This window comes from Equus przewalskii, chromosome 2, assembly GCF_037783145.1.
Source record: "Equus przewalskii isolate Varuska chromosome 2, EquPr2, whole genome shotgun sequence".
Classification (NCBI taxonomy): Eukaryota; Metazoa; Chordata; class Mammalia; order Perissodactyla; family Equidae; genus Equus; species Equus przewalskii.
Genome location: NC_091832.1, coordinates 46,395,190 through 46,419,379, shown reverse-complemented (window position 1 = coordinate 46,419,379; position 24,190 = coordinate 46,395,190). Strand labels below are relative to the sequence as shown.

Below are 24,190 nucleotides of genomic sequence, written 5' to 3'. Positions count from 1 at the left end.
GTTTGCGTTTGTTTTTTGGCTAAACCGGGCAGCCTGCCTGCAGCGAGACCCTCCCTCACTCTCGGAGCTGCTGGCATCTGGGGGAGAACGAATCCGACCCTCACTCCGCGGGGAGAGCGCCTGGGTCGCGCGCACCCGCCGGTTCCTCGCCGCGTTCGTCTGCGCTCAGACCCGCGCGGAGCCGAGGGACCTCGCTGGGGCCCGGACCCGGCGCGCAGCCGCAGCCTGCCCTCGGCTCGGATGGGAGAGAGCACCTGCGTCCGCGCTGGCTTTGCCCATTGTGCTGTCTTCCCAGCGCGTGCCGGTCCTCTCGCCCACTCAGGACCCGTAGTCCTCTTCCTCAGCCAGCCGCCTTCCCCACGCCCCCGCTGGGCCCCCCAGCGCCTCTGCAGCCCACGAGATCGCGCGGACCCGGACACCCGCGCCCGACCCTGAGTTCTGAGAGCAGAGACCAGGCATGGGTCCTCCTCGCTTCTCCGCGCGCCCAGCCCCAGGCCTGCTCCCTGCGGACGCCTGCCAACTTCCCAGAACCAAGGGGTAGGGGATGGGTGCACCCGTACTGCTCAGCAGTGCCGGCCTTTTCTGTGCCTGGGCAGATCAAATCCTGTGTGTGATTCGTCTCTGTGTCTCCACCTCCCGCGCCTCGCAAACAGTAGGTGAGCAATAAAGGTGTGTAGAAGGCTGCCAGGCGCGCTGGGTGAGGTGTGGATTCCGTGCGGCCAGAGAACCCGGTCTGCACCAGCCGGCTCGCGCGCGGTTCCGTGGGGACACTGACTCGAAGGTCCCCCTAGCCTGGGGGCATCGGTTCGGAGGCAGATAACGGGTCCCCTGAGCAGGAGAAGGCAGCGCACCGCAGGTCCCCGTCGCCAAGAGCCGCTCGAAACTCATCCTGTGTCGGATTCTTCAGCCGAGGCCCTGCGTATGGGGTGGGTGCCCTGGAAGACCCCGCCTGCCCTACGGGGGTAGGGGGATGGCCCATGGAGCTGCAAGTGTCGCGGGCCCGAGGGAAGCCTCGGCCTCAGGCTGGTCTCTGTGCGTGGAGAGCAAGTTTTAGTGCTCGACACACGTGTCGCCGCAGACACCCGCGCGTACCTGCGAAAACGCGGAACAGAATCCAGCACCCGGGGCCAGGAGGCGGTGCTGGGGGAGGGAGTAGGGTGCGGGCTGCGACCCGGGAGTGTTTGCGTCCCGAGTTCTCCCTCGAGGCCTTCGGGCACAACCTCCGCCCTGGAAGAGAGCGGGCTGGGGCCGAGAGAATCGCGCCCGGAGGGTCCCCGCCGATCCGCAATGCTGGGCGGGGTCGAGGCGCGACCGTGACCTCAGCTCCTCCTTCTGGGCCGGCCGAGGAGTCCCGCTGGAGCCACCTGGACGCGAACGGCTCCATCTCACTCTCGGTCCTGGGGCTGCGACCCTTATCCCGGTCCCCCGTAGGCCACAGCCAGTGCGGACACTGCAGACCAGGATGGCAGCGCCACTACCATACGCGGCTCTTCTGCTGCCCTTCGGATTCCAAGCGCCCGGCGCGCGGAGTGGCCCTGCGCCGGTGGGGGTGGAGGGCATAGGACTGGGTGACGGGGAAGATGGGGCGTCTGGGGGAAAGGAAGGCGTCGGGACGCGGAGTCTGCATCTCTGACCCCCACCCCCACCCCCGCTCCCGCGCGCCCTTGCCCGCGCCCCCGAGTCGGCTGAAGGTCGCAGTCTTGTCTCGACAGTAGGACGGCCTCGCCGGGGCTCGGCAGGGGCGACGCGCGCCAAAAGACGGCGGGAAGGAAGCGGGGCGGAGCGCGCCGGCGACCCCGACTCGGACGCGGCCAGCTGCGGGGGCGGAGCGCCGGGCTGCAACCTTGGTCCCGGCCTGGCCCCGCCGCCCCGCGCTCCTCCCGCCACGCCTGAGCGGCCCGCGCTGCCTTCCCGCCCAGCGGGCTGCGGAAGGCGCTAACGCCCGCGGCCGCCCCCTTCCCCGCGGCGCCTCCCCGCCCCGCGGCCATATAACCCGCCTCGGGCCCCGCCGCCCGCCCTACCTTCCGGCCCGCGGCCGCCCAGGCGCAGCCGCCTCGCGGCCCGCGCCTGCCGCGCGCCCACGAAGGGGTTACGCGGCGAAGCTGGGGCCAGCGCCCGGCCGGCTCGGGCATCGATGCCCGGGGCTCCGACGGCACCAGGTAGGCAGCGCGGGGGCCCGGCGCGACGAGGGCCTAGGCGGGGCTGGGTTCCGCCTGCGGGGGCGGGAGTCCAGGGCAGCAGGCGCACGAGCTTGCAGCCCCGAAACAGAGAGGGGAGGCGGTGCACGAGCTAGGAGAGTGGGTGACATGAGGTCTACCCTGGAGCCAGACAGGCTACTGGAACGTGGCGTGGGGGACAGGGAGCCGGCCCAAGTTGAGCCGAGGAGGAGATGCGGAGTCCTGCCCAGCCGTGCGGCGGCCTCTGGGGCCTGGAGCAGCCTTACTGGGATTCCCAGAGGCCCTTCCTTCCACGAACCCCTCCCCACCCCAGCTTCCGAGGAACGGTTCGGAATGTGATCCCGGGAGAGGGTCTTGGGGTGCAGATGCGGGTGGAAGTTGAGAGAAGCGTTTGTCGCTGAGGAGCTCCTCCCCGCCACGGCCAACTTGCTCTGCACCCGTGAGGGCTGTACCAATCCGGAGGCATTAGCCCCCCCACCCTGGCAAGGCTGCGTGAGACCCAGGTCCTCCCCTGCGCCAGGAGAACTGGGCGGGACCACTAAGCTGGACCCATGCGGTCGGTTACTAAGGAGCTAGGTTCCAGAGGTGGCTGGGAGTTGCTTGGCCAGGGGCCTGTCTCCCTGGTCTGTTTCAGGTAGAGGAACGAGGAGGCAAAGTCACTCTTTCCTGCTCCCTTCCCGCCTGGCTCTCCTTGCCTTGCTGCCACAATCCTTTCAGCCTTTGGACTGGGGGCAGCTATTATTACCTCCTTACTCAGCTTGTATTTTTGTCTGGTCCCTCAGCCGATATGCACAAAGTATGCACATGTCTACATAAATAGATGGGTGACAGGTAGACTACTGTCAACCAGCAACAGGGTTAACTTCTGACCAGAGGTCAGTTGGTCCAAATGCACCGTGGTCTGTTTAGTAAATAGCTGAACATTTGGGAGCCATTAGCGCAATGGTTTTGTTTTGTTTTGTTTTGTTTGCTGTCATTGTTGCTGTTTCTTTGTTTAGCCCTAATAATTAGCTTTCGGGGAAAATGAGTAAACTGAAATAAAATGCATTGCCCCTTTGATATTTACCAAGAGCCCAGCCACCTATCTTTTGATTTACTCATGAAAAGATGAAAAAGCATTACATCGAGAACGGAAGGACAGAGTGTCTGAAATTTTGCAACATATGAATTTATGGACTATGCATGTAATTTAAAAAATAAGATAAACAATTGGGCACCAGAAGCTGAAAAAGTAACCTCCTCGTCAGTGTGTCAGGGCTGCCCGAGGTGAGCTCCAGGGAGACCTGGCTATGGGTGCTTGTGGGATGACCCCAGGATGCTCAGCCCCATCTTGTGGTCCTCCTGGTGAAGGCTCTGGAGCCCGGGGCGGCTGTCTTCAAACTCTGAAGGGCGCCCCGTGGAAAAGGCAGTCTAGAGCAGTGATTAATGGGGTAGATTGGAAGTCAGAATGCTGGAGTTCAAATCTCCTCTTCTCCGCTGACTAGGCATGGACCTCGAGCAAGCTACTTACCCACTCTGAGCCTCAGTTTACCCATCTGTAAAGAAGGGCAATGAGAGTCCCTGACCCAGAGAGTTGGAAGAACAGTAAACAAAATGCCATATCTAAAGTGCTCAGAACAGTGCCTGGCACCCACTAAGTGGCCCGAAAGTGATGGCTGCTGGTCCCAGGTGCTGCTCCAGAGTCCAGAACCAGGAGCCATGACGGGGAGGGCGGGGCGAAGTGCAGTTCCCTGGTAGCCAGCAGGTCTCCCCAGGGGGAATGGAATGGCTGGTGGCGAGGCAGGAATGTGCCTAGGCTCAGGCGGAGCTGATGGTGTCTGTCAGGGGTACTGTAGCAAGGAGGCCTCAGTTTAGTACTTATTTATAGAGTATGCCACACCCACATCCAAGAATGAATTTATAATGTTGAACACATGCAAACGACACAGCTAAAACAGAGATGAAAAGGAGAGGCCAGGGCCTTAGCTGAATAATTCATACGTTTATTTTTCCCATAGCCTTCACAACAGCCCACTGAAGTAGGTGGTATAATTATGCCCATTTACAGATGGAGAGACTGAGCTTTCACTAGGTTATGCAACTTGCCCAGGGTTGCCCAGGTGCAAAGTGCAGGAGTAGACGCTCCGATGCAGATGGTAAAGCCAGACCAGAGCTGCTGGACAGTCCTCTTGCCATCGCCTGGCGTAAATACAGACACAGTCCCCAGACCGCCCCCCACCCCAGTACCAAGGAACGTCCAGGCTGGAAGGGCTCTTCAAGACCACCTAAGCCAGAAGTGTGGAATTCAGGGGTACTTATTTCAGCATTTCCCTTCAGTTATGAAGGTGGGCACCAAACTGCGGCAGTTTTAGCAGTACCTGACTCTCTTCCCAATAGGAATCACTGGTATTTTCGTTGTGCATGACAGTTGCTGCAGAACTTTCAGAATTTCATTGTGCTTGTCACCAGGTTGAAACGATGAGTTGTCAGACCTGCTACAAGAGGCTAGTTAGTGCATAAATAAAGAAGCAGATGCGTTACTCTGTCACAAGGTAGCTTTGAAACTGTTACGATAACTGTGTCAGTTTCCTGGGCCTGCCGTAATGAATGACCACAAACTACCTCGCTTAAAAGAGCAGAAACTTACTCTCTCACAGGCTGGAGGCTGGAAGTCCCAGACGAAGGTGTGGGCGCGGTGGTTCCCTTTGGAGGTGCTGAGGGAGGGTCCCTCCGGTGCCTCTCTCCCAGCTTCTGGTGGCTGCAGGCGATCCTTGGTGTTCCTTGGCTTGTAGACACGTCACCCCATCTCTGCCTCCGTGTTCACATGGACTTCTCTCTGTGTCTCTGTGTCGTCTCCTTTTCTCTCTCTTATAAGGATGCTTGTCATTGGGTTTAGGGCCCGCTCTAATCCAGGATAATCTCACCCTTAGATCTTTGTCTTATACATCTGCAAAGGCCCTAATTCCAAATAAGGTCATGTTCTGAGGTTCTGGGTGGACATATCATTTTTGGGGGTGGGGGGTGCCATTCAACCCACTAGAATAACCATAATTCAATATAATTGGTTTCCTTTGTAATCTTTTGTATTTTGCTTTATGCATTTGGGATATTCCTCTGAGAAGGGGTCCACGACCTTCCCCAGGCTTTCAGAGAGTCATGGCACAAAAGGTGGAGAAGCTTGGTCTAAGCCACATCCCTCTTTTCTGGAAGAGGAGCGGGAGACACCCTTGCCCTGTTCCAAGCACGGCTGAGGGTGGGGGGAGATTCCTCGCTCAGCTCACTGCCTCTTCCCAGCCCCATCGCGCCTGGCCCCCACGTTCACAGCCTCTGCATCCTGCAAGACAGGCTGCTCCCAAACTCCAGCATCCCTTTCCTTGGGGACCTTTTGAGCCACCACAGCTCCCAGAGTTCAGGAGAGAGAGCAGACAAGTGGAGGGGCTGTCGGTGCTGTAGAGGTGCTTAGTTATGGGCGGGGACTTCAGCCCGGGCTGCTGGGCTGCACGGGTCAGGGGAGGCACCCCTGAGGGAGCGAGGGAGCGGGGCAGAGAGGGAACAGCAATCAGGAGACACCAAGCAGCAGGAAGGGCTCTGCTGGGGACAGAGAGAGATGAGGCCACTAAAGGCAGGTGTCAGGGCCCCGGAGTGGACACCAGGGCCGGGCACTCGAGGGTCAGTGGCTGGGACCCTCTGTGGGCCTTAGAGATGGAATCAGATTCCCCAAAGAGCAAGCCCTAGGATGGAAGCAGCGGAGTTGCCCCAGGACAGACCTGGGAGGGTGCAGGCGTGGGGGCTTCGCAGCAAGAGCAGCGCGCTCCTGGTGCTCCCAGCTCCCGCCCCTTCTGTTCTCCCCTCTGTGTTTTGGGTGCAAGCATGAGTTATTACGGTGACAGTAGACATTCGTACGTGCCGCCTCTGATGTACCTGCTTACAGATCAGTGCTTCTGGGTGTTTACCCCCACTTAGAGGTGGGCACCTAAGCCAGAAAGTTCAGACAATGTGACTAAGATCAGAGGCAGGCATCAGTCTGGCTGCCCGCCCCCGGCACACCGGGGCAGAGCGCACAGCAGGCAGGGCCCTGGGCTGGTGGTCCAGATCCTGGCTCTTCCACAGCCTTGGTAAGTCCCAGGCTCTTCATCCTTACGGAGGGAGTTGTGGGCCCACCCGTCTGCCTCCTATGTTGTAGAGCCCATGCCCGTGAGCTCCCTCTGAGTGGCCCGTGGGGATGTACCTGAGAACCCTCGAGGGCAGACGCAAGGTGCCCAGGAAAGGCTGGTGCAGCCCATTCCTCTCCAACAGGCAGGTACGAGCGCCTGGGCGTCACCCATCCTGCCCTCCCGACAGCCAGGGTGCAGGGGCCCCGAGCAGGCAGGGCCAGGCAGGATGACCTGGACAGCCCAGGCGTCTCTCCTTTGTGATCCTGCTCAGGGTGGCTGCTTGGGGGAAGGACCTGTCCCGATGTGTCCCTGCCCAGCGCCAGCTGGCGAATCACTCCCTGAGGCCCTGGGTGCCTGTGGGGAGGGGGCAGGGGCCTCTAATTGTTCACCTGCTGCTCTGAGTGCCAGGCCCTGGGGGCTGGCACTTGGGGAAGGCTCTGGCTAATTGGGTAGGTGGCTTCTCCTGGGGGCAGCGATGCCTGGGTTGCAGTGGGTCCTTCAAAGTGGGCAGGGCAGATAGCCCCAGCCCTCCCGCCCGATTTCCTGGAATGTTAGAGGTGACTTCTGAGCTACGTTTTCTCCATTGGGCTGAAACACGGGAGCAAGACTCAGGGGTTTCTCTTTTGCAGCCTCCTGGCCTCGTGGGGCTCGCCTGGGCGGTACCCACCTGCCAGACAGAGGCTGTTCCTGTGCCCTCGGGCACTTCTTGGCTCCTTGGGGCTGTCGGGGGCACAAGCCAGTGTGGGGATGAGAAGGGCAGCCCGAGTTCCAGTGAGGGTCCTGCCTTCCTGCGAAGTGATGTGGGGGTGTGGTGGCTTGAAGAGTCTCTGGCGGCCCCGGGGAGGGGTCTCACGCAGCAGCCCCCCATGGGTGCCCTCGGGGCTACCAGAGGGAGAGGTGGACTAAACAAATCAAATTGCCCCCGGGTCACCAGGCTGCCAGTCTCTCTGAGCTCCTCGGTCAGTCGTTTGCACTATGCGCAATGCAAATTTGGAGTCAGTTCCCAGAATTACAGACCCAGGGCCGCTAGTCTTTAGTATGCAAATCCGAGCAGGAACTCCCAGGTATTTCAGGAGCTGCGATCGGGATGCGCCGATTAAACCCTTCTCGATCTCCTTTTTACTTTCACATTCTCTGCTTCCCGCAGTCAGTCGATGACTACCGACAAAACCCTCGTAATTAAGAGTCTCCTGTCAATTTTTTTCTTTCGGAGTAAGGCATGCTCCAACTTGCTTCTGGGTTCTTAATTTTTGATCAGAGACGCTCCTTGACTAATTACTTGGCAGTAATGAGGGAGGAGAAATCAAGTTGTGAAAGTTTCCCTGAGCTTTTAGAGTGAAGCTGCAAATTAAAAAATGAGGTATTGGTAAACAGGATGCTAATTGGATTAATATGAAAATAATGAATTCTGATAAAAATAGCAAAATTGACAATTGGAAGATTGAGGTCAAGATAATTCCAAGAACACCACCGAATCTTCATCTGGTTGACGTGGTTTTTAAAAGTATTGGGATAATAGAAAGAGGCAGTTCGCTAGAGTAAAACGTGCAGGCTAAGTAATTTTCGGAAAACGCATTTTGAAACGAGACCGACTTGGTGTGCGCTGAATGTGTGTAAATCGTTCGTAATCCTGGCAGGCTGTTTGTTCAGAGTTTCGGGACAATCTGACCCAGTGTCATTTTGAGTGAGCAACAGAACCTGAGGTCACCGACTTCTTCTTTCTTTTCTCTGTTGTAGTCAAATTCCTCCGTTTCCTTAACTCCCGACAAACCCCCTTCTCAATCGACGTGATGGCAGCTGTACCCTGGGGACGGGAGCCGAGGTCTGGGGATGGCCCGGGTGGGAGCAAGACCTGCTTTGCCCTCTCGGAAACTTTTTGCACACTTTGACTTTTGTGCCGTTCGATGGCGTTTCGTTGACGAGAATCCTCGGAGGGAGAAGGTGACAGAAGTCGCCGCGGTAGGGTGGTCGACTTGGGAATCAGCCAGAAGTGGGCTCCAGGCCACCCCAGATCTGCCACTTATCTGCGTGGTCTTTCCAAGCTTGGCTTTTGTAAGATCAGGGGAAAACAACACCTTGCTGTGAGGAGAAGGTGCTGGAAGGCAGAGAGCTCTGCACACGGGGGTCCCAGGGAGCGGCCCCACTGCCCGCATCCCGCTCTCCTGGAGCTGGACCATGGGGCTCATCAGGACTTACAAAGAGTCCATGGTGCCTCTCAAAGGGGATGTGCTTTGCCCTACCTTATGGTCCACCACCCCATATCCCATGCCCCTGGGCTCCTGATGTTTCAGAATTCGGATTTTTAAAAAATTTTATTTTAGAAAAGTAACACAGTACCTGAATCCTATATTTTATACACCACCAAGGGGTCTGACAGAAACACCCACCATCAAGCTCATCCTTGTTTCTGCAACAACACACACGGATATTTACCCTCACTGGAATGAGGACCATGAAGAGCCTTGCGTGCCCCCGAGAGGAGTCAGCCCCAATTGTACAGAAAGACTGGTTTTCTGGGCTTTTAGGATAAGTGACTTATTCTCTCTGTGCCTCAGTTTCCTCATCTGCAAAATGGAGATAATAGTTTTTCTCCTGGAGTTGATGTGATCATTGGATGATTAATCTATGTAAAATGCTTAAAATGGTGGCCAGGTGCATAGTAAGCCATTCCTTAGGTATAAAACATTCGCTGTGTGTTCCCTGAGATGTGTCTGCTGTTTGACTTCCAAACGTGTTTTTGGGAACTTGTCGTTGTGCAAGGAGAGGCTACTGGTAAATACTGAAGATGGAGCAAGGAAGGATAATCCACCAATGAAAGATCGGATGCGAGGATGTCTTAACTGTCCCCTCTGTGGCCCTTCCCCACCTGCCCACCTCACCTGCCCTTGGCTGTAAGCCAGGCTGACCTCTGACCTCTGAGAGGCGTGTTCCCTGGTTGACTGAGCAGGACTGGGGCTGCCCCAGGAAGCCCATCAGCCTCCGAGATGACTAAGTGTTGACCGTTCATCGCACAATCTGCGCACCAGTGTGAAGCAGGGGTTTCTGCTTAGAGGCCCAGAGCGGCTTTAGCTGAACCCCGGCACAGAGAGCTCACAGACGTGTCTTTGAATGAAGGACATTTAGAGAAGGCAAAATAATGGCTCCCCAAAGGCATCCACATCCTCATCCCCAGAGCCTATGGCTGTCTTATTTCACATGGTGAAAAGGACTGTGATTCAGTCAAGGACCTTGACGGAGCGATGATCCTGGAGTGGCTGGTGGGCCCAATGTCATCACAAAGGTCCTTATAAGAGGGAGGCAGGAGGGTCGGAGTCAGAGAGACCTGAGGTGGACGCAGGGGCGGAGCCGTGCGCTTTGTAGATGGGACAAGGGGCTGCCAGCCGAGGAATGTGGCGGCCTCCAGATGCTAGAAAAGGCAAGGGAGTCGATGTCGTCCCAGAGCCTCTAGAAGGAACAAGCCTGCCAACACCTTGAATTCAGCCCCGCAAGACTCATTTCGGACTTCTGACCTCCAGAACTGTAAGAGAACGAAGTTGTGTTTTTCAGCTGCCACGCGGTCCTCTGTTACAGCAGTGACAGGAAACTAGGACAAGGCTCGTGTCTGCGTGGTCGGCCATTCAGCTCTCATCCTGATGGAGACAAGCAGAGGCCTCGCCTTGTGGCTCACACCTGGGCCTCCCAGTTCAAACCCGGGCAAGCGTGTCTTCAGAAGCTTTCTAACCGTGTCTTACGGTGAATGCCCCACCCAGAGCTGCTGGCCCTTCTTTGTGTCAACTGCTCTTTGGCCAGAGGTCTGGCTGCCATCATCAGTCAAGGGCCACCCGCCCACCTTTTGTCTCTGACAGGTTGTCAGAGGCCGTGCTGGGGAAGTTTGGGGCTGTGTCTCCACCATCCCAGCTTCGAAACCCAGACACCAGCCTCCCTGAGCTCAGGCCTTTCCTCTCACTGTGGGGGAGGGGGAGCTGCCAGGGGGTCACCCCCACAGGAGCCCAGGATGGTGAGCTGCGTCCATCTAAGCTTGGGAATGGGCAGTGGGGACCCCTCCCAGAGTCACCTGGCTTCAATGGGGGACCACCTCCCAGAGGCTCGGGTCCCCGGACCTGCCTGCTGCAGCCACAGCTGCCTGAGGATGGCTTGGCAGTGCCAGGGTGGGGGCGGGGGCACCCACAGCATCCCACTGCCTTCTTTGCCTCTTTTCCAAGGATCAGGAAACACCTACCTCCCAGCACCGCACACTCGCTGTGCAGTCATAACGCCTCACACCTGCACGTGTGCATTGCCACCTTCATGCACACCATACAGGTGCATGTGCACCTGCCATCCCCCACCAACACCCCCCCACACTGGTGCAGCCTCATTCCACGCATGCACACACGGACCGCACACAGACACGGGCTGCCCTGCAGAGACAGGTCTGCTTTCCCTGGGAGTCGGGGACCCCAAAGCTGCTTCTTGACACTTTCACAGCCACAGAGCGAGAGCCACTTTCCCCAGGTGACCGGCCCAGACGCTGGCCTCGCCCTGCCTGCCCCAGGGAGTCGAGGGGCAAGCGCCAGATGTCCCTGCCAGCATCCCTCAGAAGCGTGTGTGTGTGTGTGTGTGACATCCCTGAGGGGCGAGGGGTTCAACTCCAGTGATGGCAGCATCCAGTGGGGGATGTCATCCTGCAAAGCATCTCGCTTCCCAAGGGTTTCTTCTCAATCGCTCCCAGGAGAGGTTGGAACCACCGCAAATGGTGTTTCCCAAACTTGTGTTGTGTGCACTGCATTAGTTTTCTATCGCTGCTGTAACAAATCACCACTGATTTAGTGGCTTAAAACAACATAGATTTATTTTCTTATAGCTCTGGAGGGCGGATGGCTGAAGTGACACTCACCAGAGTGAAGTCCAGGTGCTGGCAGGGCTGCTCCGTCTGCACGCTCCAGGGGAGAATCCATTTCTTGCCTTTTCCGGCTTCTGGAGGGGCCTCATTCCTTGGCTTGTGGCCCCATCCTCCCTCTGCAAAGCCAGCAGCACCGCACCTCTCTCCTCCCTGACCTCCTGCCTCCCTCTCTGAGGGTGCCTGTTGATAAGCCGGGATGCTCCCATCTCCAGATCCTTAATTCCATCTGCAATGTCCCTTTCGCCGTGTCCACGCGGAGCTCTCAGTGCAGCTGCCATGCTGGGGGAAGGAAGGGACAGTGCACGCTGACACAGACTCGTCTCCCAAATCTGGAGGGCCCTCCTCAAAGTCCTTCTGACCAGCAGTTAAAACAGGGGCCTGGAAACTCCGCAGGTGGTATTATGGCTGCAGATTTCATAGGATTATCTGAACTTGCTCCGTGTGTGTGTGTGTGTGTGTGTGTGTAGACCAAAAACAATTGAATATCAGCAATTTCTTGATTGGACCTAATGTTGCAGAAGATGGGTTCTTTTCTGTTAGGAACACCTGCTCACATACGGCACGTGAAATAATATAATCTGTAGAATTTGCTACAGCCAGAGGGCAGACTGATGTTGAGGCCGGGCAACAGATTCGTGGGTTCATTGCCCCGTTTTCTCTACTTCTGTGTGTGTGTGGACATTTCTACAATGAGGAGTGCAAGAGAAGCGTGCGAACACAGGTGGAGACAGGGGCACCAATCCCGGCTCCCCGCCTCCTGCTCTGGCTCCCTGTGAGCGGGGACCTGTGCGAGTCAGTGTGCGGAGGGCCCGGCTCAGACTGAGCGCAGGCTGGGCCCACCAGCCCCAGGGCTCCCAGCCACGCTCCGCCCCGGCCTGCCCCAGGCTTCAAGCCGCTACGCGGCTGCTTCCGCGGCTCCAATGTCATCGCCTAGGAGACCGGACGCTGCTGCCACCGCGGCCACCACCAGCCTGCGGAGCCACAAGCGGAGGGCCTCCCAGCTGCCTCCCCTCCGCACCGACCCTGAGGTAGGCTCAGGTTCAGCCTGGCCCTCAGCTCTCAGGCTCGAGCGCAGGGTCCTGTCACTGCCCTCTGTGCATCGGCTCCTCAGGGCCACCCCAGGTGCAGAGCTCCCTCCCCACTGCCTCCTCTCGGGCGCCTGGGCACGGGGTGTGCTGGGGGCAGGGGCGCAGTCAGGTGGGCTGGTGGCCAGGCCAGTGAGAGGAGGCTGTGCTGGGGTCCCGGTCTGGGTTCCCCTGGTGGGAGGATGGAGCTGCTGCTGCGGGGCACTCTGGAGTGCCAGCCGGCGGGGTGACTAGCATGGCCCCGGGGCACGGGGTCAGACTGGGCAGGGGCAGAAGCCACTCTAGTGCTGCCATCTCCATCCCTTGGACCGCTGGGAACTCTCCACTTCCTGCCAAGGAGGCATGGAGCAGCGCAGCTGCCATGGCCCTGCCCCAGCCGGCACTTCCAGGGGCTTGCCTGGCTGGGGGCCAGCCCACAACCCGCCAGCTTTCCCGGAACCTGCCCTGGCACTCAGCAGGCTGCCTCCAAGACATCACTGAGACCTGGGCAGCTGGAGTCCAGCTCCTCTGCCTGGGCCACCTGCCACTGCTTCGGCTTATATGGCTGGACCCCTAAGGCCAGGGAATCCTCAGGGTTGCCTCAAACTTGAGGGAAGGGCTTGGAGTGGGGGATTCACTGTGATGAGGTCAGAGTGTGTGTGCTTGTGTATGTGTGCATGTGTGAGTGCACATGTGTAGGAGTGTGCATGTGCACACGTGCATGTATGAGCACACTGTGTGCATGTATGCACACACGTGTAGGAGTATGCATGTATGAGCACACTGTGTGCATGTATGATGCACGCACATGTGTAGGAGTGTGCTGTGCGGGCATTGTATGTATGTGAGCACATGTATACATGTCTGTACACATGTGTAGGAATGTGCATGTGTGTGCTATGGTACACACATGTGTAGGAGTGGGTGTGTGCATGTGTGCACGTACATGTGCAGGAGTGTGTGTGTGAGTGCACATGTGCAGGAGTGTGCATGTGTGCATGCCGTTGTTGGTGGTGAGAGGGTGAGTGGGGAACCTGAGTGACCGGCTCTCCTCCCCTTGTGATGCTGGTCAGGATGCAGCCCTCAGGGAGCTTGAGGAGAGCGGAGGGGCGAGGACTCACCGAGCGATGCCTAACTCGCAGATGTGTGTGTGGTCCCAGCAGTTACACAGGAAGCCACACTGTGTGCCCCTGAGACACCCAGGGAGCCTGCTAGATGCTTTCATACAGATCCACCCTGGTGGGAGGAGTCACCATCCCTGATCTTCAGACGGGAGGATGGAGGCCCCCAAATGTGCACACGGCTGGTCTGTGGCTGAAGGCGCCTGAAGTCGAAAGTGCATTAACTAGCGTGAGTTGGCTTGCAAGGGGGTCCCAGGGCAGGATGCACGTCCTCATCCCTTCCTGGCTCTCCTGCATCCCCAGCTCCATCCCTTTGGCCCATGGACCCGACCTCACCTGACCCCCAAGGCCTGCCTCACTGACCTCCGGCCTCTGGGTTCACCAGAGGGTGACTTTCCCCACAAAAATCCCACTGTGACCTTCCAGGAGCCGAACCGCTCCTCCCTGCCCTCAGCCCTCAGGCTCAGGTCATGGGCCTTCCTGTGGCCGAAACCTCGGGGGGCCCTGTCCACTCTCCAGCGCTATTCCTGTCCCCTCCTGACCTGAAGAGCTGTCCAGGGCCTTCCTCAGCTGAGCTCCACTCCATTGGTGCCCCCCCCACCCCTCGTCCCCCAAGCTCTCCATCAGCTTGTGAGACCCACTAATGACAAACCGCCATGGGCCTTCAAGTACTCTTGGACTGACCCTAGCCCATACCCTTTTAGGGTGCCCTTCAAACTCGGGGGTGAAGCCTGGTTTGCTTGTCTGTCCCCCAAGGGAAGGGGCTTCCCAGAGGATGGGGCTGCCTCGTGGGAAAGGGTTAGGTGGAACCCAACCAGAGTAGACTGAAACCCAGCCTTGGTACTTTTGAGCTGTGTGGCCCCAGACAAGTGGCCCGCCCTCTCTGTGCTTCTGTAAGGACATCTAGAGAGTAGAGACCCGGCAGTGCCTTCCTCCTGGGGTTGATTTGAGGATTGAGAGCAATCACTGCAGAGGATTCCAGGCTGGGGCTGGCACAGAGTGTTTGGGAACAACCGTTCAGGGCATGCTTGAAGGAGCACAAGAAGTTGTCTAGGGGGAGAGAAGATTCCGGAGGACTGAGCAGGCACCTCCAACCATGGCGCGCTGGCATGTAGAAGGAGTGACATGTCCAGCATGAGGCCTTGGGACAGAAGGGGGCCTGGGAGGCAGGATTGGAGGAGACGGACAGAAAGAGCAGGGGTGCCTGGCAGCCTGGCGGGTGAGGGGTGGCATCTGGTCACGTGAGGCTCCATGGCAGTCCCCTTCCAGGTGGTCCCTGAGGTCGTGGCTCCTCCAGTGAGGGCAGCTATCTGCCCTGCCTGGGCCCGTGCCAGTCCCCTAAACACATGGTGTTGGTCCCACTTGTTCTGCATGTGCCTTGTTTCCAGAGATCCCACTGGAGGGGCAGTGCTCTGCAGAGGAACGCGGCATGGGGGCAGGTTTTAGTCGAGCAGTGCAGGAGTGAGCCCGGCTGGGTCTGGTGGGAGGGCAGTCAGGCACGCACGGCCCCGAGGCCAGCTTGGCGCTCCTTCAGCGGAGTGCCAGTAAGGCTGGTGTCACAAACTGCTGGAGAGGCGGGAGATGTGGAGAGCGAGCGGGCCCTGGGGGCTTCCCGGGCCAGAAAAACTCCTCTGACTCAGTTCTGGCTGAGATAAGAGCCGAAGGGTCCAGAGGGATGGGGGACATGGTCCCACCTATGTCCCTCACTGTGTTGGGAACATCAAGCGAAGCAGAAGCAGGGGGACCAGCAAAGAGGCTGCTGCAGTCACGTAGGGGGACCTGAGGAGCCTGGGACCCGCGTGGCCCTGCGTTGGGAACACAGGGTTCTAGATAGATGTGGAGGGTGGGGTTGGATGTGGGCAGTGTGACAGAGGAGTCCAGGTTGACCAAGCTGCCGTCCACTCCTCAGCCCTCACCCGACGTGCACCCGAGCAGGAGGCTCAAACTCAGTAGCCACTCTGACCAAAAGCTTCTCTTTGTCTCCAGCCTCAAGAGACTCCCAGCCCTGTAGCCGCCCCTCCTCCCGGGTGGGTCCCCTTCCTGTCCCCCATGCTGGTCTGAACCTGCGTCACCAACACCCACACCTCTGCTCCCACCCCCCAGCTGGGGGCTCCACCCCCTCCTCCAACAGGTGGCTGGTTCTGCTGTGGAAACGCCCCGCCATGGTACAGGGGGCTCATGGCACGTCACATCTCCAAGCTCAGGGGTGCAGTGTCAGCCACCCTTGACCTGTCCCTGCTCTGTCCCCTTCCTGGGCCTAGGACCCCCACACACACCAGCATTACGCCCCTGCCCCCCCCCCCACTGCCCCCTTCTTAGAGGAAGTTTACCCCCTCAGGCCCCTCATGCCTCTGACTCCCCCTTGAACTCACCTGCTCCCCATTTCCTCCAGGCCCCATCTCCCACCCTGCGGCAGGGGCTTGGGTCAGGACCTCTCTTCCGCTCGACCTCCCCTCCTAGTGTCAGCCTCTGGAGCCCGAGCAGGTGTAAGTTATTTTGCCTCCGGCAGCGGGTTATCTACCACCCACCTTGGCCGGCTCCCGGATGGCGCACTGGGTTTCCACTGCAATGGGGTGTTGGTTCTACTCATTTTGAAGGTGCCTCGTTCCTGAGGAGGCCAGTGATGGGGAGCCCTCTGCAAATGAACAGGGACAGGGCAGCGACCAGACCCGACCTCTCTGCCGTCTGCCCTGCCCTCCGCCCGCCTTGGGACCAGGCCGGGTTGATTCTTCCTCCATGCTCCCACCTGATGCTAAGAACGTCAAGCATGCGACCCTCTCCTGCTGATGGAACTCCTACTATGTGCCTGTATCCACGCCCTGCTCAGGGCTTTTGCTTTTTCCATGCATCGTGGGAAACAGGCTCGGAACGGGCAAGCCCCCTGTCCAGGGTCACACAGCTGCAGAGCAGCAGAGGGGCCCAGGCGTGTGCTGAGCAGGGCAGAGCAGGAAACCGAGGGACAGGCACCGTGTGTCTTGGCATGACCTGCATACTGGGGCGGGGGGAGGAAGACTGTGAGCAGGTCAGCGGACGGCAGAGTGGGCCCCGGATGTGGGTAGGGCCTCGAAGAAAGAGAGGGGCAAGGGACTTCCCAGCCAGGGGCGTGGTTGGCCATGCGGGTGGGAATGCAGGCTGGGGCGCCTCCTTTGCTCGCCTGTGGGAGGACAAGCTGGGGTTAGGAGCAAGGACGCCGGAGCCTGACTGCTGGGTTTGACTCACCGCCCGACCAGCTGTGTGCCCTTGGTGGGGTGACATAACTGCTCTGCGCACGTTTCCACGACGGTCAGTGAAATGAGCCATGCTCCTCACTGGCCGTCACGGGGGTGGCAAGGCTTCGGTGTCTCTTTGTTCCGAGTGGCTGCCCGCGTGCTGCTCTACCAGGAGCCGGTCTGCGGCAACCCTCTCCCAGCAGAGGCCTGTGGGAACCCCGGGCCCTGCCGCGCTGTGAAGCTCGGTTAACGTTTTTTGCTTCCAGAAGTGCGTGAAGCCCACGTGGCCTCAGGGCTGCCACCAGACTCCCTGCCTCACGTGGGTGCTAAGCCAACCTTTAGATTCAAACAGAAACTGCCGGCAGCCTCGCAGTGCTCCAGATGGGGCCCGGGCGCTGAGGGAGGCCACCCCGTCCCTGGCCTGGCTGTGGGAAGGCGCCGTGTGCCGAGGCGGAGGCCGGTGGCCGTGAAGGGGGCTGGAGTACAGGGTAAGAGGCTGCTGGGGCTAGAAGCAGCGGGGCTGGGGGATTCCTGGGGCCGCACCCAGAGTCTGCCCCACCGCCTGCCGACGGGCCCTGGCCCGGGAGGGAGAGAGGGCAGCTTAATCGGGCACCTCCAGCTGTTTTCATATTTCACAAGTGCACCCTGCCCCAGGGTGGGGAGGCTAAATTCGTCCCTGAGTGCAGTGCTTGGTCTCGCTGGAGCAGGGCCGAGGGGGAGCAGGGTGCCATCCCCAGGTGACATAAGGCTCTTAGCCAGGCCCTCCTTGCCAGGCCCTGCAGGACCTGCTCTTTCTGCAAGAGGTCCAGGGCGCAGTGCTGGCCAGCCCTGGCTGAGGGTCCTGTCCTGACCTCACCCCGCCCCACCCCACCCTGCTTGGCGAGTGGGGACAGAGGGCGGCCCAGCGCTCCTGTGGCCACGTGGTCCAGGCCGCCAGCGGGAGGGGTGGGCGAAGATGGCCACGGCCCTCGCTCCCTGAGGAGCCTGTGTCCTGGCCTTCATTCAAGGTGGGACCCCTGGCCGGCCCCACCCTGCCGGGCGAGGGCAGACCCTGTTCTGGGGGTGGCTGGGCCAGCAGAGGCCTCTCCTTACTGAGGGCCCTGGAAGGCTGGGCTCTGGGTGTCCTGCTGGAATCGGGCTGGGCGGTGGCCAGCCCTCGGAGGAACGCCGTTTTCTAGCTGGGCTGCCTGCTTCCCTTCTCCCCCGTGTGACAGCCATGTGACGGCCGCCTGACACTTCTGCCCAGGTAGGGGGACTTCCGGGCACTGGGCCATCCTGCAGTCCCCTGGAGACGGCACCTAGGGGGTGGTTGGAAGGGGCCCGGGAGGCCTGGGCATCCGGCCTACAATGGTCTGGGTTTAGCCGTCATGTCAGGTTTCAGCCCATCCAGCTTTCCTGAAATAAAAAGTAGAATAAACGGTGGGAAGGGAACCACTGGCACAACCGCCGTGTGACTAAGAATAATGGAGACGGATCGTTGGGGTGTGGGGTGGCACGTGGAGGTCTTGGGTCTTTTCTTTGCTGAACTGAAGGAAAGCCAGTGTCCCAGAGTTTGGTGTGCTCTCCACGTTGTCCGTCCCTGCGCTCAGGCCAAATGTCGCCGCCCTGCCTGGGAGCTCTGTGGGGGGCAGTAGGAGCCCCTGTGACCAGGGCCCTGGCAGGTGGGAGGGGCTGTCCCCACAGACCAGGTGCCACTTCTGGGGGCACACAGGGACCTCAATTTACGGGAACTGGTTTTGGAGCTCTGGGCAGGGGCGGGCGGAGGGGCCAGGGGACAGGAGGGCGCTGCAATCCTGCCCGACCAACAGGGCTGTCCATGCAGGCCACACAGCTGGAGGGTCTGTGCTCTGCCGCCTGCCAGGTGATGTGGCAGGATGAGGGGGAGCCCTGACTCGGGGTCAGGTGGGCCGATGACCGCCTAGAGCAGGCCGAGTCTGGGCGGGCCTGGAAGGAGAAGGTGGGGGCGGGGGGCAGGCTGAGCACAGAGGCAGCTCCCAGCTGGGGTACAGGGGGACAGAGAGGACACGGGACAGTGCAGGGGGTCCAGGGGAGGCTGGAAGTCCTGGAAGACAAGGTCGGCGGAGGGTTGGGCGGAGCGCATGAAGCATGAGCTTCAGGTCCCTCAGGGCCTTTGACTCCCGCCGGCCTAGAGCAGAGGGGACCACGCAGGGTCAGGTCCCAGCCAGGACCCTTGGTATCTTGGGGTGAGTTCCCCAGGCCTCTGAGCCACCTGCTCATCCCCGACCTGGGCTGGTGGTTGATACGTGACCAGTGGTGTGAGAGCCAGGAGGCCCTGCCCGGGGCTCTGCCAGCACTAGCACCAGCCTGAAGAAGCAGCACAGCTCAGAGGTCCCCTGCGGCATTCGACCTCTGGTCTAGAACGTTCTATGCTGTAGGGGCTGCAGTGCATCATAGGATGTTGAGCAGCGTCCCATCCCCCATCAGCAGTAACAATTGAAAATGTCGGCAGATGTGGCCCATGGCCCCACCTGGAAACCGTTGGGTGGAACCCGTGAGTCACACCGAGAAGTCAGTGAGGCGTGGAGTTGAGTCTCCCTCAAGGGAGCTTGGGCCGAGGGCTCGGAGCTGTACCGCTCGCCCGCCCCCAGCCTGAGCTCTGCGGGTCCTGGGCCCCGGGGCACTGCGGGCGGGGAGGGCCTGTTGGGCTGCAGACCCCATCCCAGGCCCAGCTGCCAGCACCGGGGCCCTCTCTGTCCCTCCTGAGTCACAAATATTTGGGGAAATTCCTTGAGGTGAAGCAGGTTTAGGGGCCCCAGCCCACGGAGCCTTGGGGCAGGCCAGCTTCTGTCAGAATGGGGACACACACAATGCCCTTCTCAGGCTGCAGCCCAGGAAGGGCGAATGCACGCTGACTGGGAGTCAGCAATTCCACCAGAGTCAGCCCACAGACCCGTCTCGTAGTTCTCACACCCACGCGAGGCCGGCTGGACACATGCCGTGTGCTCCCGGCACGTTCCAGAAGGCGTGTTCTTTCCAGGCACCTCCATCTTCCTTGAAAAACCTACGCTGCCGACCGTGAACTTGCACCTCATGACTTCGTTATAACCTCCTGGAAGCATTTCATCAGAGGTCTCTTCCCCCTACACACACATGATTTTTTAAATGATTTGTGGCATTTGCTAAAGCAATTTCCATTTTTCAGAGAGCCTCCTTTCCATTGTGAACATGGGTCCAAATTTAAAATGCAGCTCGTTGGGGAAATTGGATAGAATTTACAGAAGGTGGTTTTGGAGTTCCTTTTTGTGTCGCCTCTGTAATCCTTGGCCAAAATGCAGCTGATGGGTGATGTCCCTGCCCTGGAGGGAAGAGGACTGGGGCCCATGGGGCCCCAGGGGTCCGGATGAGGGGCTGAGTCTCTGCACAGCACCGTCTTTGGCGAACATCAGCATTTCCTCTTCCTCATGCCCCGAGCTCCTGCTGAGCTGGCAGGTGCTCCCTGATGCCTGCAGGGACCAGGTCTGCTGCTCTGTCACTCGTGACTCGCGGCTTTGGGGGACCTGGGTTCGGTGCAACCAGCTCTTGAGAGTTTCCCAGGGAAGCTGGAATCCCACAGTGCGTGGCTTCCTGGTTCAAGTCCCACAGTACCCTCTAGGCGGCTTTCTGGACCCTTGTTTTGCCCATGAAGGACCTGAGTGGAAGCCACTAGTGGAGGCTGATGGCCATCCTCAGGTGGGCAGCTGAAGGGGCCCCACGTGGTGGGCGAGGTCAGTCTGTGTGATGCTCTGCGCCCCCCAGGGGTGCACCTCATGGTGAGTCCTCCCCGGATGCTGGTTAAAGATGCGGATGCCTGGGTCCCCAAAATGGAGCCCCTCAGGGTGGGGCCCTGGAATACCCATCTGACTGGTGTTTCTGCAGCTGGAGACCTGCTGCCGAAGTCTGGGGGTGAGCTTGGGAGGCGCATGTCCTTGCCCAGAGGAAGCCCCTTCCCGGCCCCATGCAGGCCTGCCTCCCCCTGCGGCACCCGGAGCTGCTCCTGGTGGTCGCAGCTAGGTATGTGTGCGTGGCTGAGTGTGGCCGTGGGACGGGCAGGGATGCTCAGACAGGAAGGGACGCCTTTCTTAGTTTGAGGTTCCGTGGGAAGGACGGGTGTGACGTAAGAAGACAAACGGGAGTGAAAAGTGATGTCCCCTTAAACGTACGGCTGATGCCCAGGTTCAGCACTTGGTCAGAGCCGCAATTCACTGACGAGCTGCCTGCGGGCCCTGCACGGAGGGGCGCCTGTCCACGTTCCTGCACCGACCCCGCGTGCTGAGCACTTGCACTGAGCCCGCCTCAGCTGGGGCCAGCGGGGTGTGGTCGGGCGAGCGCCTGCTGTCTCTGTCTCTGTCTCTGTGTACTTCTCTCTCTGTCTCTCCGTCTCTCTCCTTAGAGTCTGGGGGAGATGATTCTCAGGGGCAGATAATGAGCAAGGTGTTGTTGGAGAGCCATAGGAGGTAGGAGAAAGTGGGGCAGGTTGTAGGCTGGACGCCGGGACGGCCTCTGGGAAGGGGCCTTCGGGGCCTGGGGCAAGGGGACGTGTCTGCAGCCGAGGAGCGAGGAGCATGGTGTAGAGGTTTGGGGCTGGAGGAGCCCCTGGGGGCCGAGGGGGCGGGGGTGGTCTCCAGCCCAGGGCCTGGAGGCCACAGTCAGGCAGCTGGGGCTTCCCCCGAGCTTGGGGCACGGCCTGCTGGGGGCTTTAGCCTGGGAGGTGACAGGTCTGAGGTCCTGCGGGGCCAGGGTAGAGGCAGGGAGAGCCTGGGCCGGGCGCCGGGTGGTGGGTGAGCAGTGGACCAGGAGCCCCGGGTTTGGCGGTGTATTTGGGGGCAGAAGTAGCAGGACCTGCTGATGGCCTTGGAGTTTGGTGGCCCCAGCCCGCCCATCCTCCCTGCCCTCGCCAGGGCCCCGGGGACTCCGTGTCACCTAGCTTTGTGCGCTGCACTTGCTGCCTGCCAGGGAGGCTGAGGCGTCTCCGTCTGCCCGTTCTGGCGGTGAGTGCCAGGGGGGACCCCTGCTCCCTCTCTCTGCTTCCCCAGAGGGCCGGCCCTGCAGGCCTCTCCCCGAGCCACAGCCAGCCTGGCGGGGTGCAGGGCTTCTGAGACCAGCAGCCCGGGGGAAGCAGGGGAGTATGTGGAAGTGGGAGGCGCTGATTGAGGCCCTCGTCTCCCACCTCCCAGCTTTTCCTGTGGGAGGCTCTGCGGGAACCGGGGAGGAGAGGGGGCATCGGGCCCTCAGCCCCCCGGGAGATTCCCAGTGCTGACTGTCTCCTCAAATGCTGGGTGGTGGTCAGCGCTTCATTCCTTCATATTCTGTTGCATGGGCTGACTACGATGTGTGTGTCCATTGTTCCCTGGTGCACCTTTGGGCCGTTCCCACCTTTTGGCTATTGTGAATGGTGCTGCCACGAAAGAGACAGGATCTTGTCATTCACTTGCTGTATGATGTTAGCCAGGTTGTTTTCCATCTCTGGACTTAGATAGTCCATCAGCAAAATGAAGGGAGTGGATTAAATGGCCCGGCCTATTGAGTCTCGTGTTGGCACCCCAATAAGCGGCCCTGACTGACGCCTGCTCACCCAAAAAGAACCGGCCATGGGGAACGCGTGAGGACAGGTGTCTGCCCAGCCAGGCAGCCCGTGCTATTCTGCTTCTTACCAAGTTCACCCCATTCTGAATTACCAAGTGGCCAGCTCCATGCCCAACACTCGGCTCCACTGGGTTTTGCACAGCCCAGCCCATGATGGGAGTGACCTCCCTAGCACAGGAGGTATGCAAGTGAACACTGGCCAGCGCCTTGTTAGAACCCTTGTGGATTGTGTTGGGGTGGCAGCAACTAAGTTAATTTCCAATTCTGAGAAAACCGTTTAGTCATTCCTGCACTTGTAGCTGCACTGTGTGACCCCAGCAGGTCACTTAACCTCTCTGAGCCTCAGTCTCCTGAAAAGTGAGTGGAGTGGTCTATGAGCCTGCAAGAGAATTGGTTTGTGGTGAGTGCTTTCTAAGCTGCTTGTCTCAGGCCATCCTCGCTTGGCCCCACCTTTGCCCTTGGGCCTCCCTTCGCCCATACCCTGCCCAGCTCCTGCGGTGGCCCTCCCTGCTCGAGCCACTGCTCCAGGGATGGGCAGCATGGCACGTGGCGGCCCCGGGAGAGTGTCACAGGCTTCTGTCAGTGCCGGCCTGCCTGGGGAGAGACAAAGCGACAGATTGCGGGCGCGCCCTCCCTCCCCGACAGCCGTGGGCAGGTCCAGGCCTGCCCGCTTGGGCACTGCCAGGCGGTGGCCAAGCTGATTCCCACAGCCTTGCGCCAAGGACGCGGAGGCGGGCCCAGGGGAGACGTCACCTCCGCCTGCGTGGGGCAGTGGTCTCCCTGGCCCTCCCTCCACGGTGGGACGGCCTGGTCACTGCCCCCGAGCCTGGATCAGAAGCCAGGCTTGCCGTCTGCAAGGCCTGCTCCTGCCCACCCACCAGGGCCTCAGTTTCCCGCCTGGGAACCGGCAGGATGAAATGAGGGGGCGCATGAAGGGCGAGCGCCTGCCGGTGCTCCGGGATGTCCCCACATGGTCATCGGGGGTCGGCCCTGCCCGCCCCCCGGGATGCTGGAGGAGCACGGAGCACCCCTTCCCAAAGCACTCATGTTGCCCTTTCCTCCTGGCAGAGCCAGCTGCCGCCGGGCCGGGTGTGGGGAAGATGTCCCAGTCCACCGCCACCGACGAGGGGGCCACGTTCGAGCACCTCTGGAGCTCTCTGTGAGTATTTCCTCTGAGCAGCCCAGGCTGGCCTTGGGCTAGCCTCGGCCACCTCACCTGCCCAGCTCAGGGGCAGGGGTAGGCGAGAGGGGTAGGCAGGGGGAGCTGCTGCCTTGGGCCTTCCCCTGGGGACCTGGGGCCCAAAGTCTGAGCTGTTTCCACTGGCCAGCCTTCCAGAGGGCCAGGGCCCAGGACAGGTCCAGGGGCCAGAGCCCACATGTGGCCACAACTCCCTGGTGCTCACCCAGCCCTGGAGAGTCCAGCAGAGGAGGAGGGGGAGGCGGGAGGATGTGGGAGCTGAGGGTCAGCAGGAAGGGGCAGAGGATACAAAGGACCCAAGGACTCCTTGGGGGCAGGAGAGGTAGGCCCCCACAGGAGCCATGGCCCCACCCCGAGCTCTGGGCCAGGGCAGCCTGGGGCTGACGGCTCTGTCCCCTCTTCCCAGGGAGCCAGACAGCACCTACTTTGACCTTCCCCAGTCGAGCCGGGGGAGCCGTGAGGTGGTGGGTGGCACAGAGGCCAGCATGGATGTCTTCCACCTGCAGGGCATGACCACATCTGTCATGGTAAGTGGGGCTGCCGTTTGCGGAGGACTCAGGGTGGAGGCAGTAAATGTGGACTGTCCTGTCTTGGGACTCCACAGAACCAGAAACAGGGTCTCAGATGTACAGCTTCCTCTGTGGGTTTTGTCTGGACATTTCAAATTGCAAAGTAGAAAATGTATCGGCTCGTGGATTCAGGCATCTCTGGATCCAGGTATAGGAAGGCCTTTAGGCATGGCTGGATCTAGGTGTTCCAGTGGCTGCCTCTCTGTCTTTTGCCCTGCTTTCCCCATGGTGGCTTTGTCTTAGGCACCCTCTCC

General features: G+C 60.1%; 2 protein-coding genes across 6 annotated transcripts in view; one reads left to right on the top strand and one right to left on the bottom strand.

Annotated features, from left to right (window-relative positions):
• The window catches only part of WRAP73 (WD repeat containing, antisense to TP73), a 28,182-nt gene extending 25,978 nt beyond the window's left edge, over positions 1-2,204 (bottom strand). The window contains 1 exon segment of the mRNA XM_070604675.1: positions 2,022-2,204. The gene's annotated coding sequence lies outside the window, so the exon portion shown is untranslated.
• The window catches only part of TP73 (tumor protein p73), a 65,873-nt gene continuing 42,351 nt past the window's right edge, over positions 669-24,190 (top strand). For 2 of the 5 annotated variants that reach the window (XM_070604642.1, XM_070604607.1), the window contains exons 1-3: positions 1,695-2,159; positions 23,238-23,328; positions 23,774-23,894. In XM_070604642.1, the coding sequence (XP_070460743.1) occupies positions 2,135-2,159; positions 23,238-23,328; positions 23,774-23,894 (237 nt within the window). In that variant the 5' untranslated portion in view covers positions 1,695-2,134. Of the gene's footprint in view, positions 927-1,694; positions 2,160-16,529; positions 17,075-23,237; positions 23,329-23,773; positions 23,895-24,190 lie in introns of those variants that run through there. The other 3 variants (XM_070604649.1, XM_008516685.2, XM_008516686.2) reach the window with 3 other exon arrangements.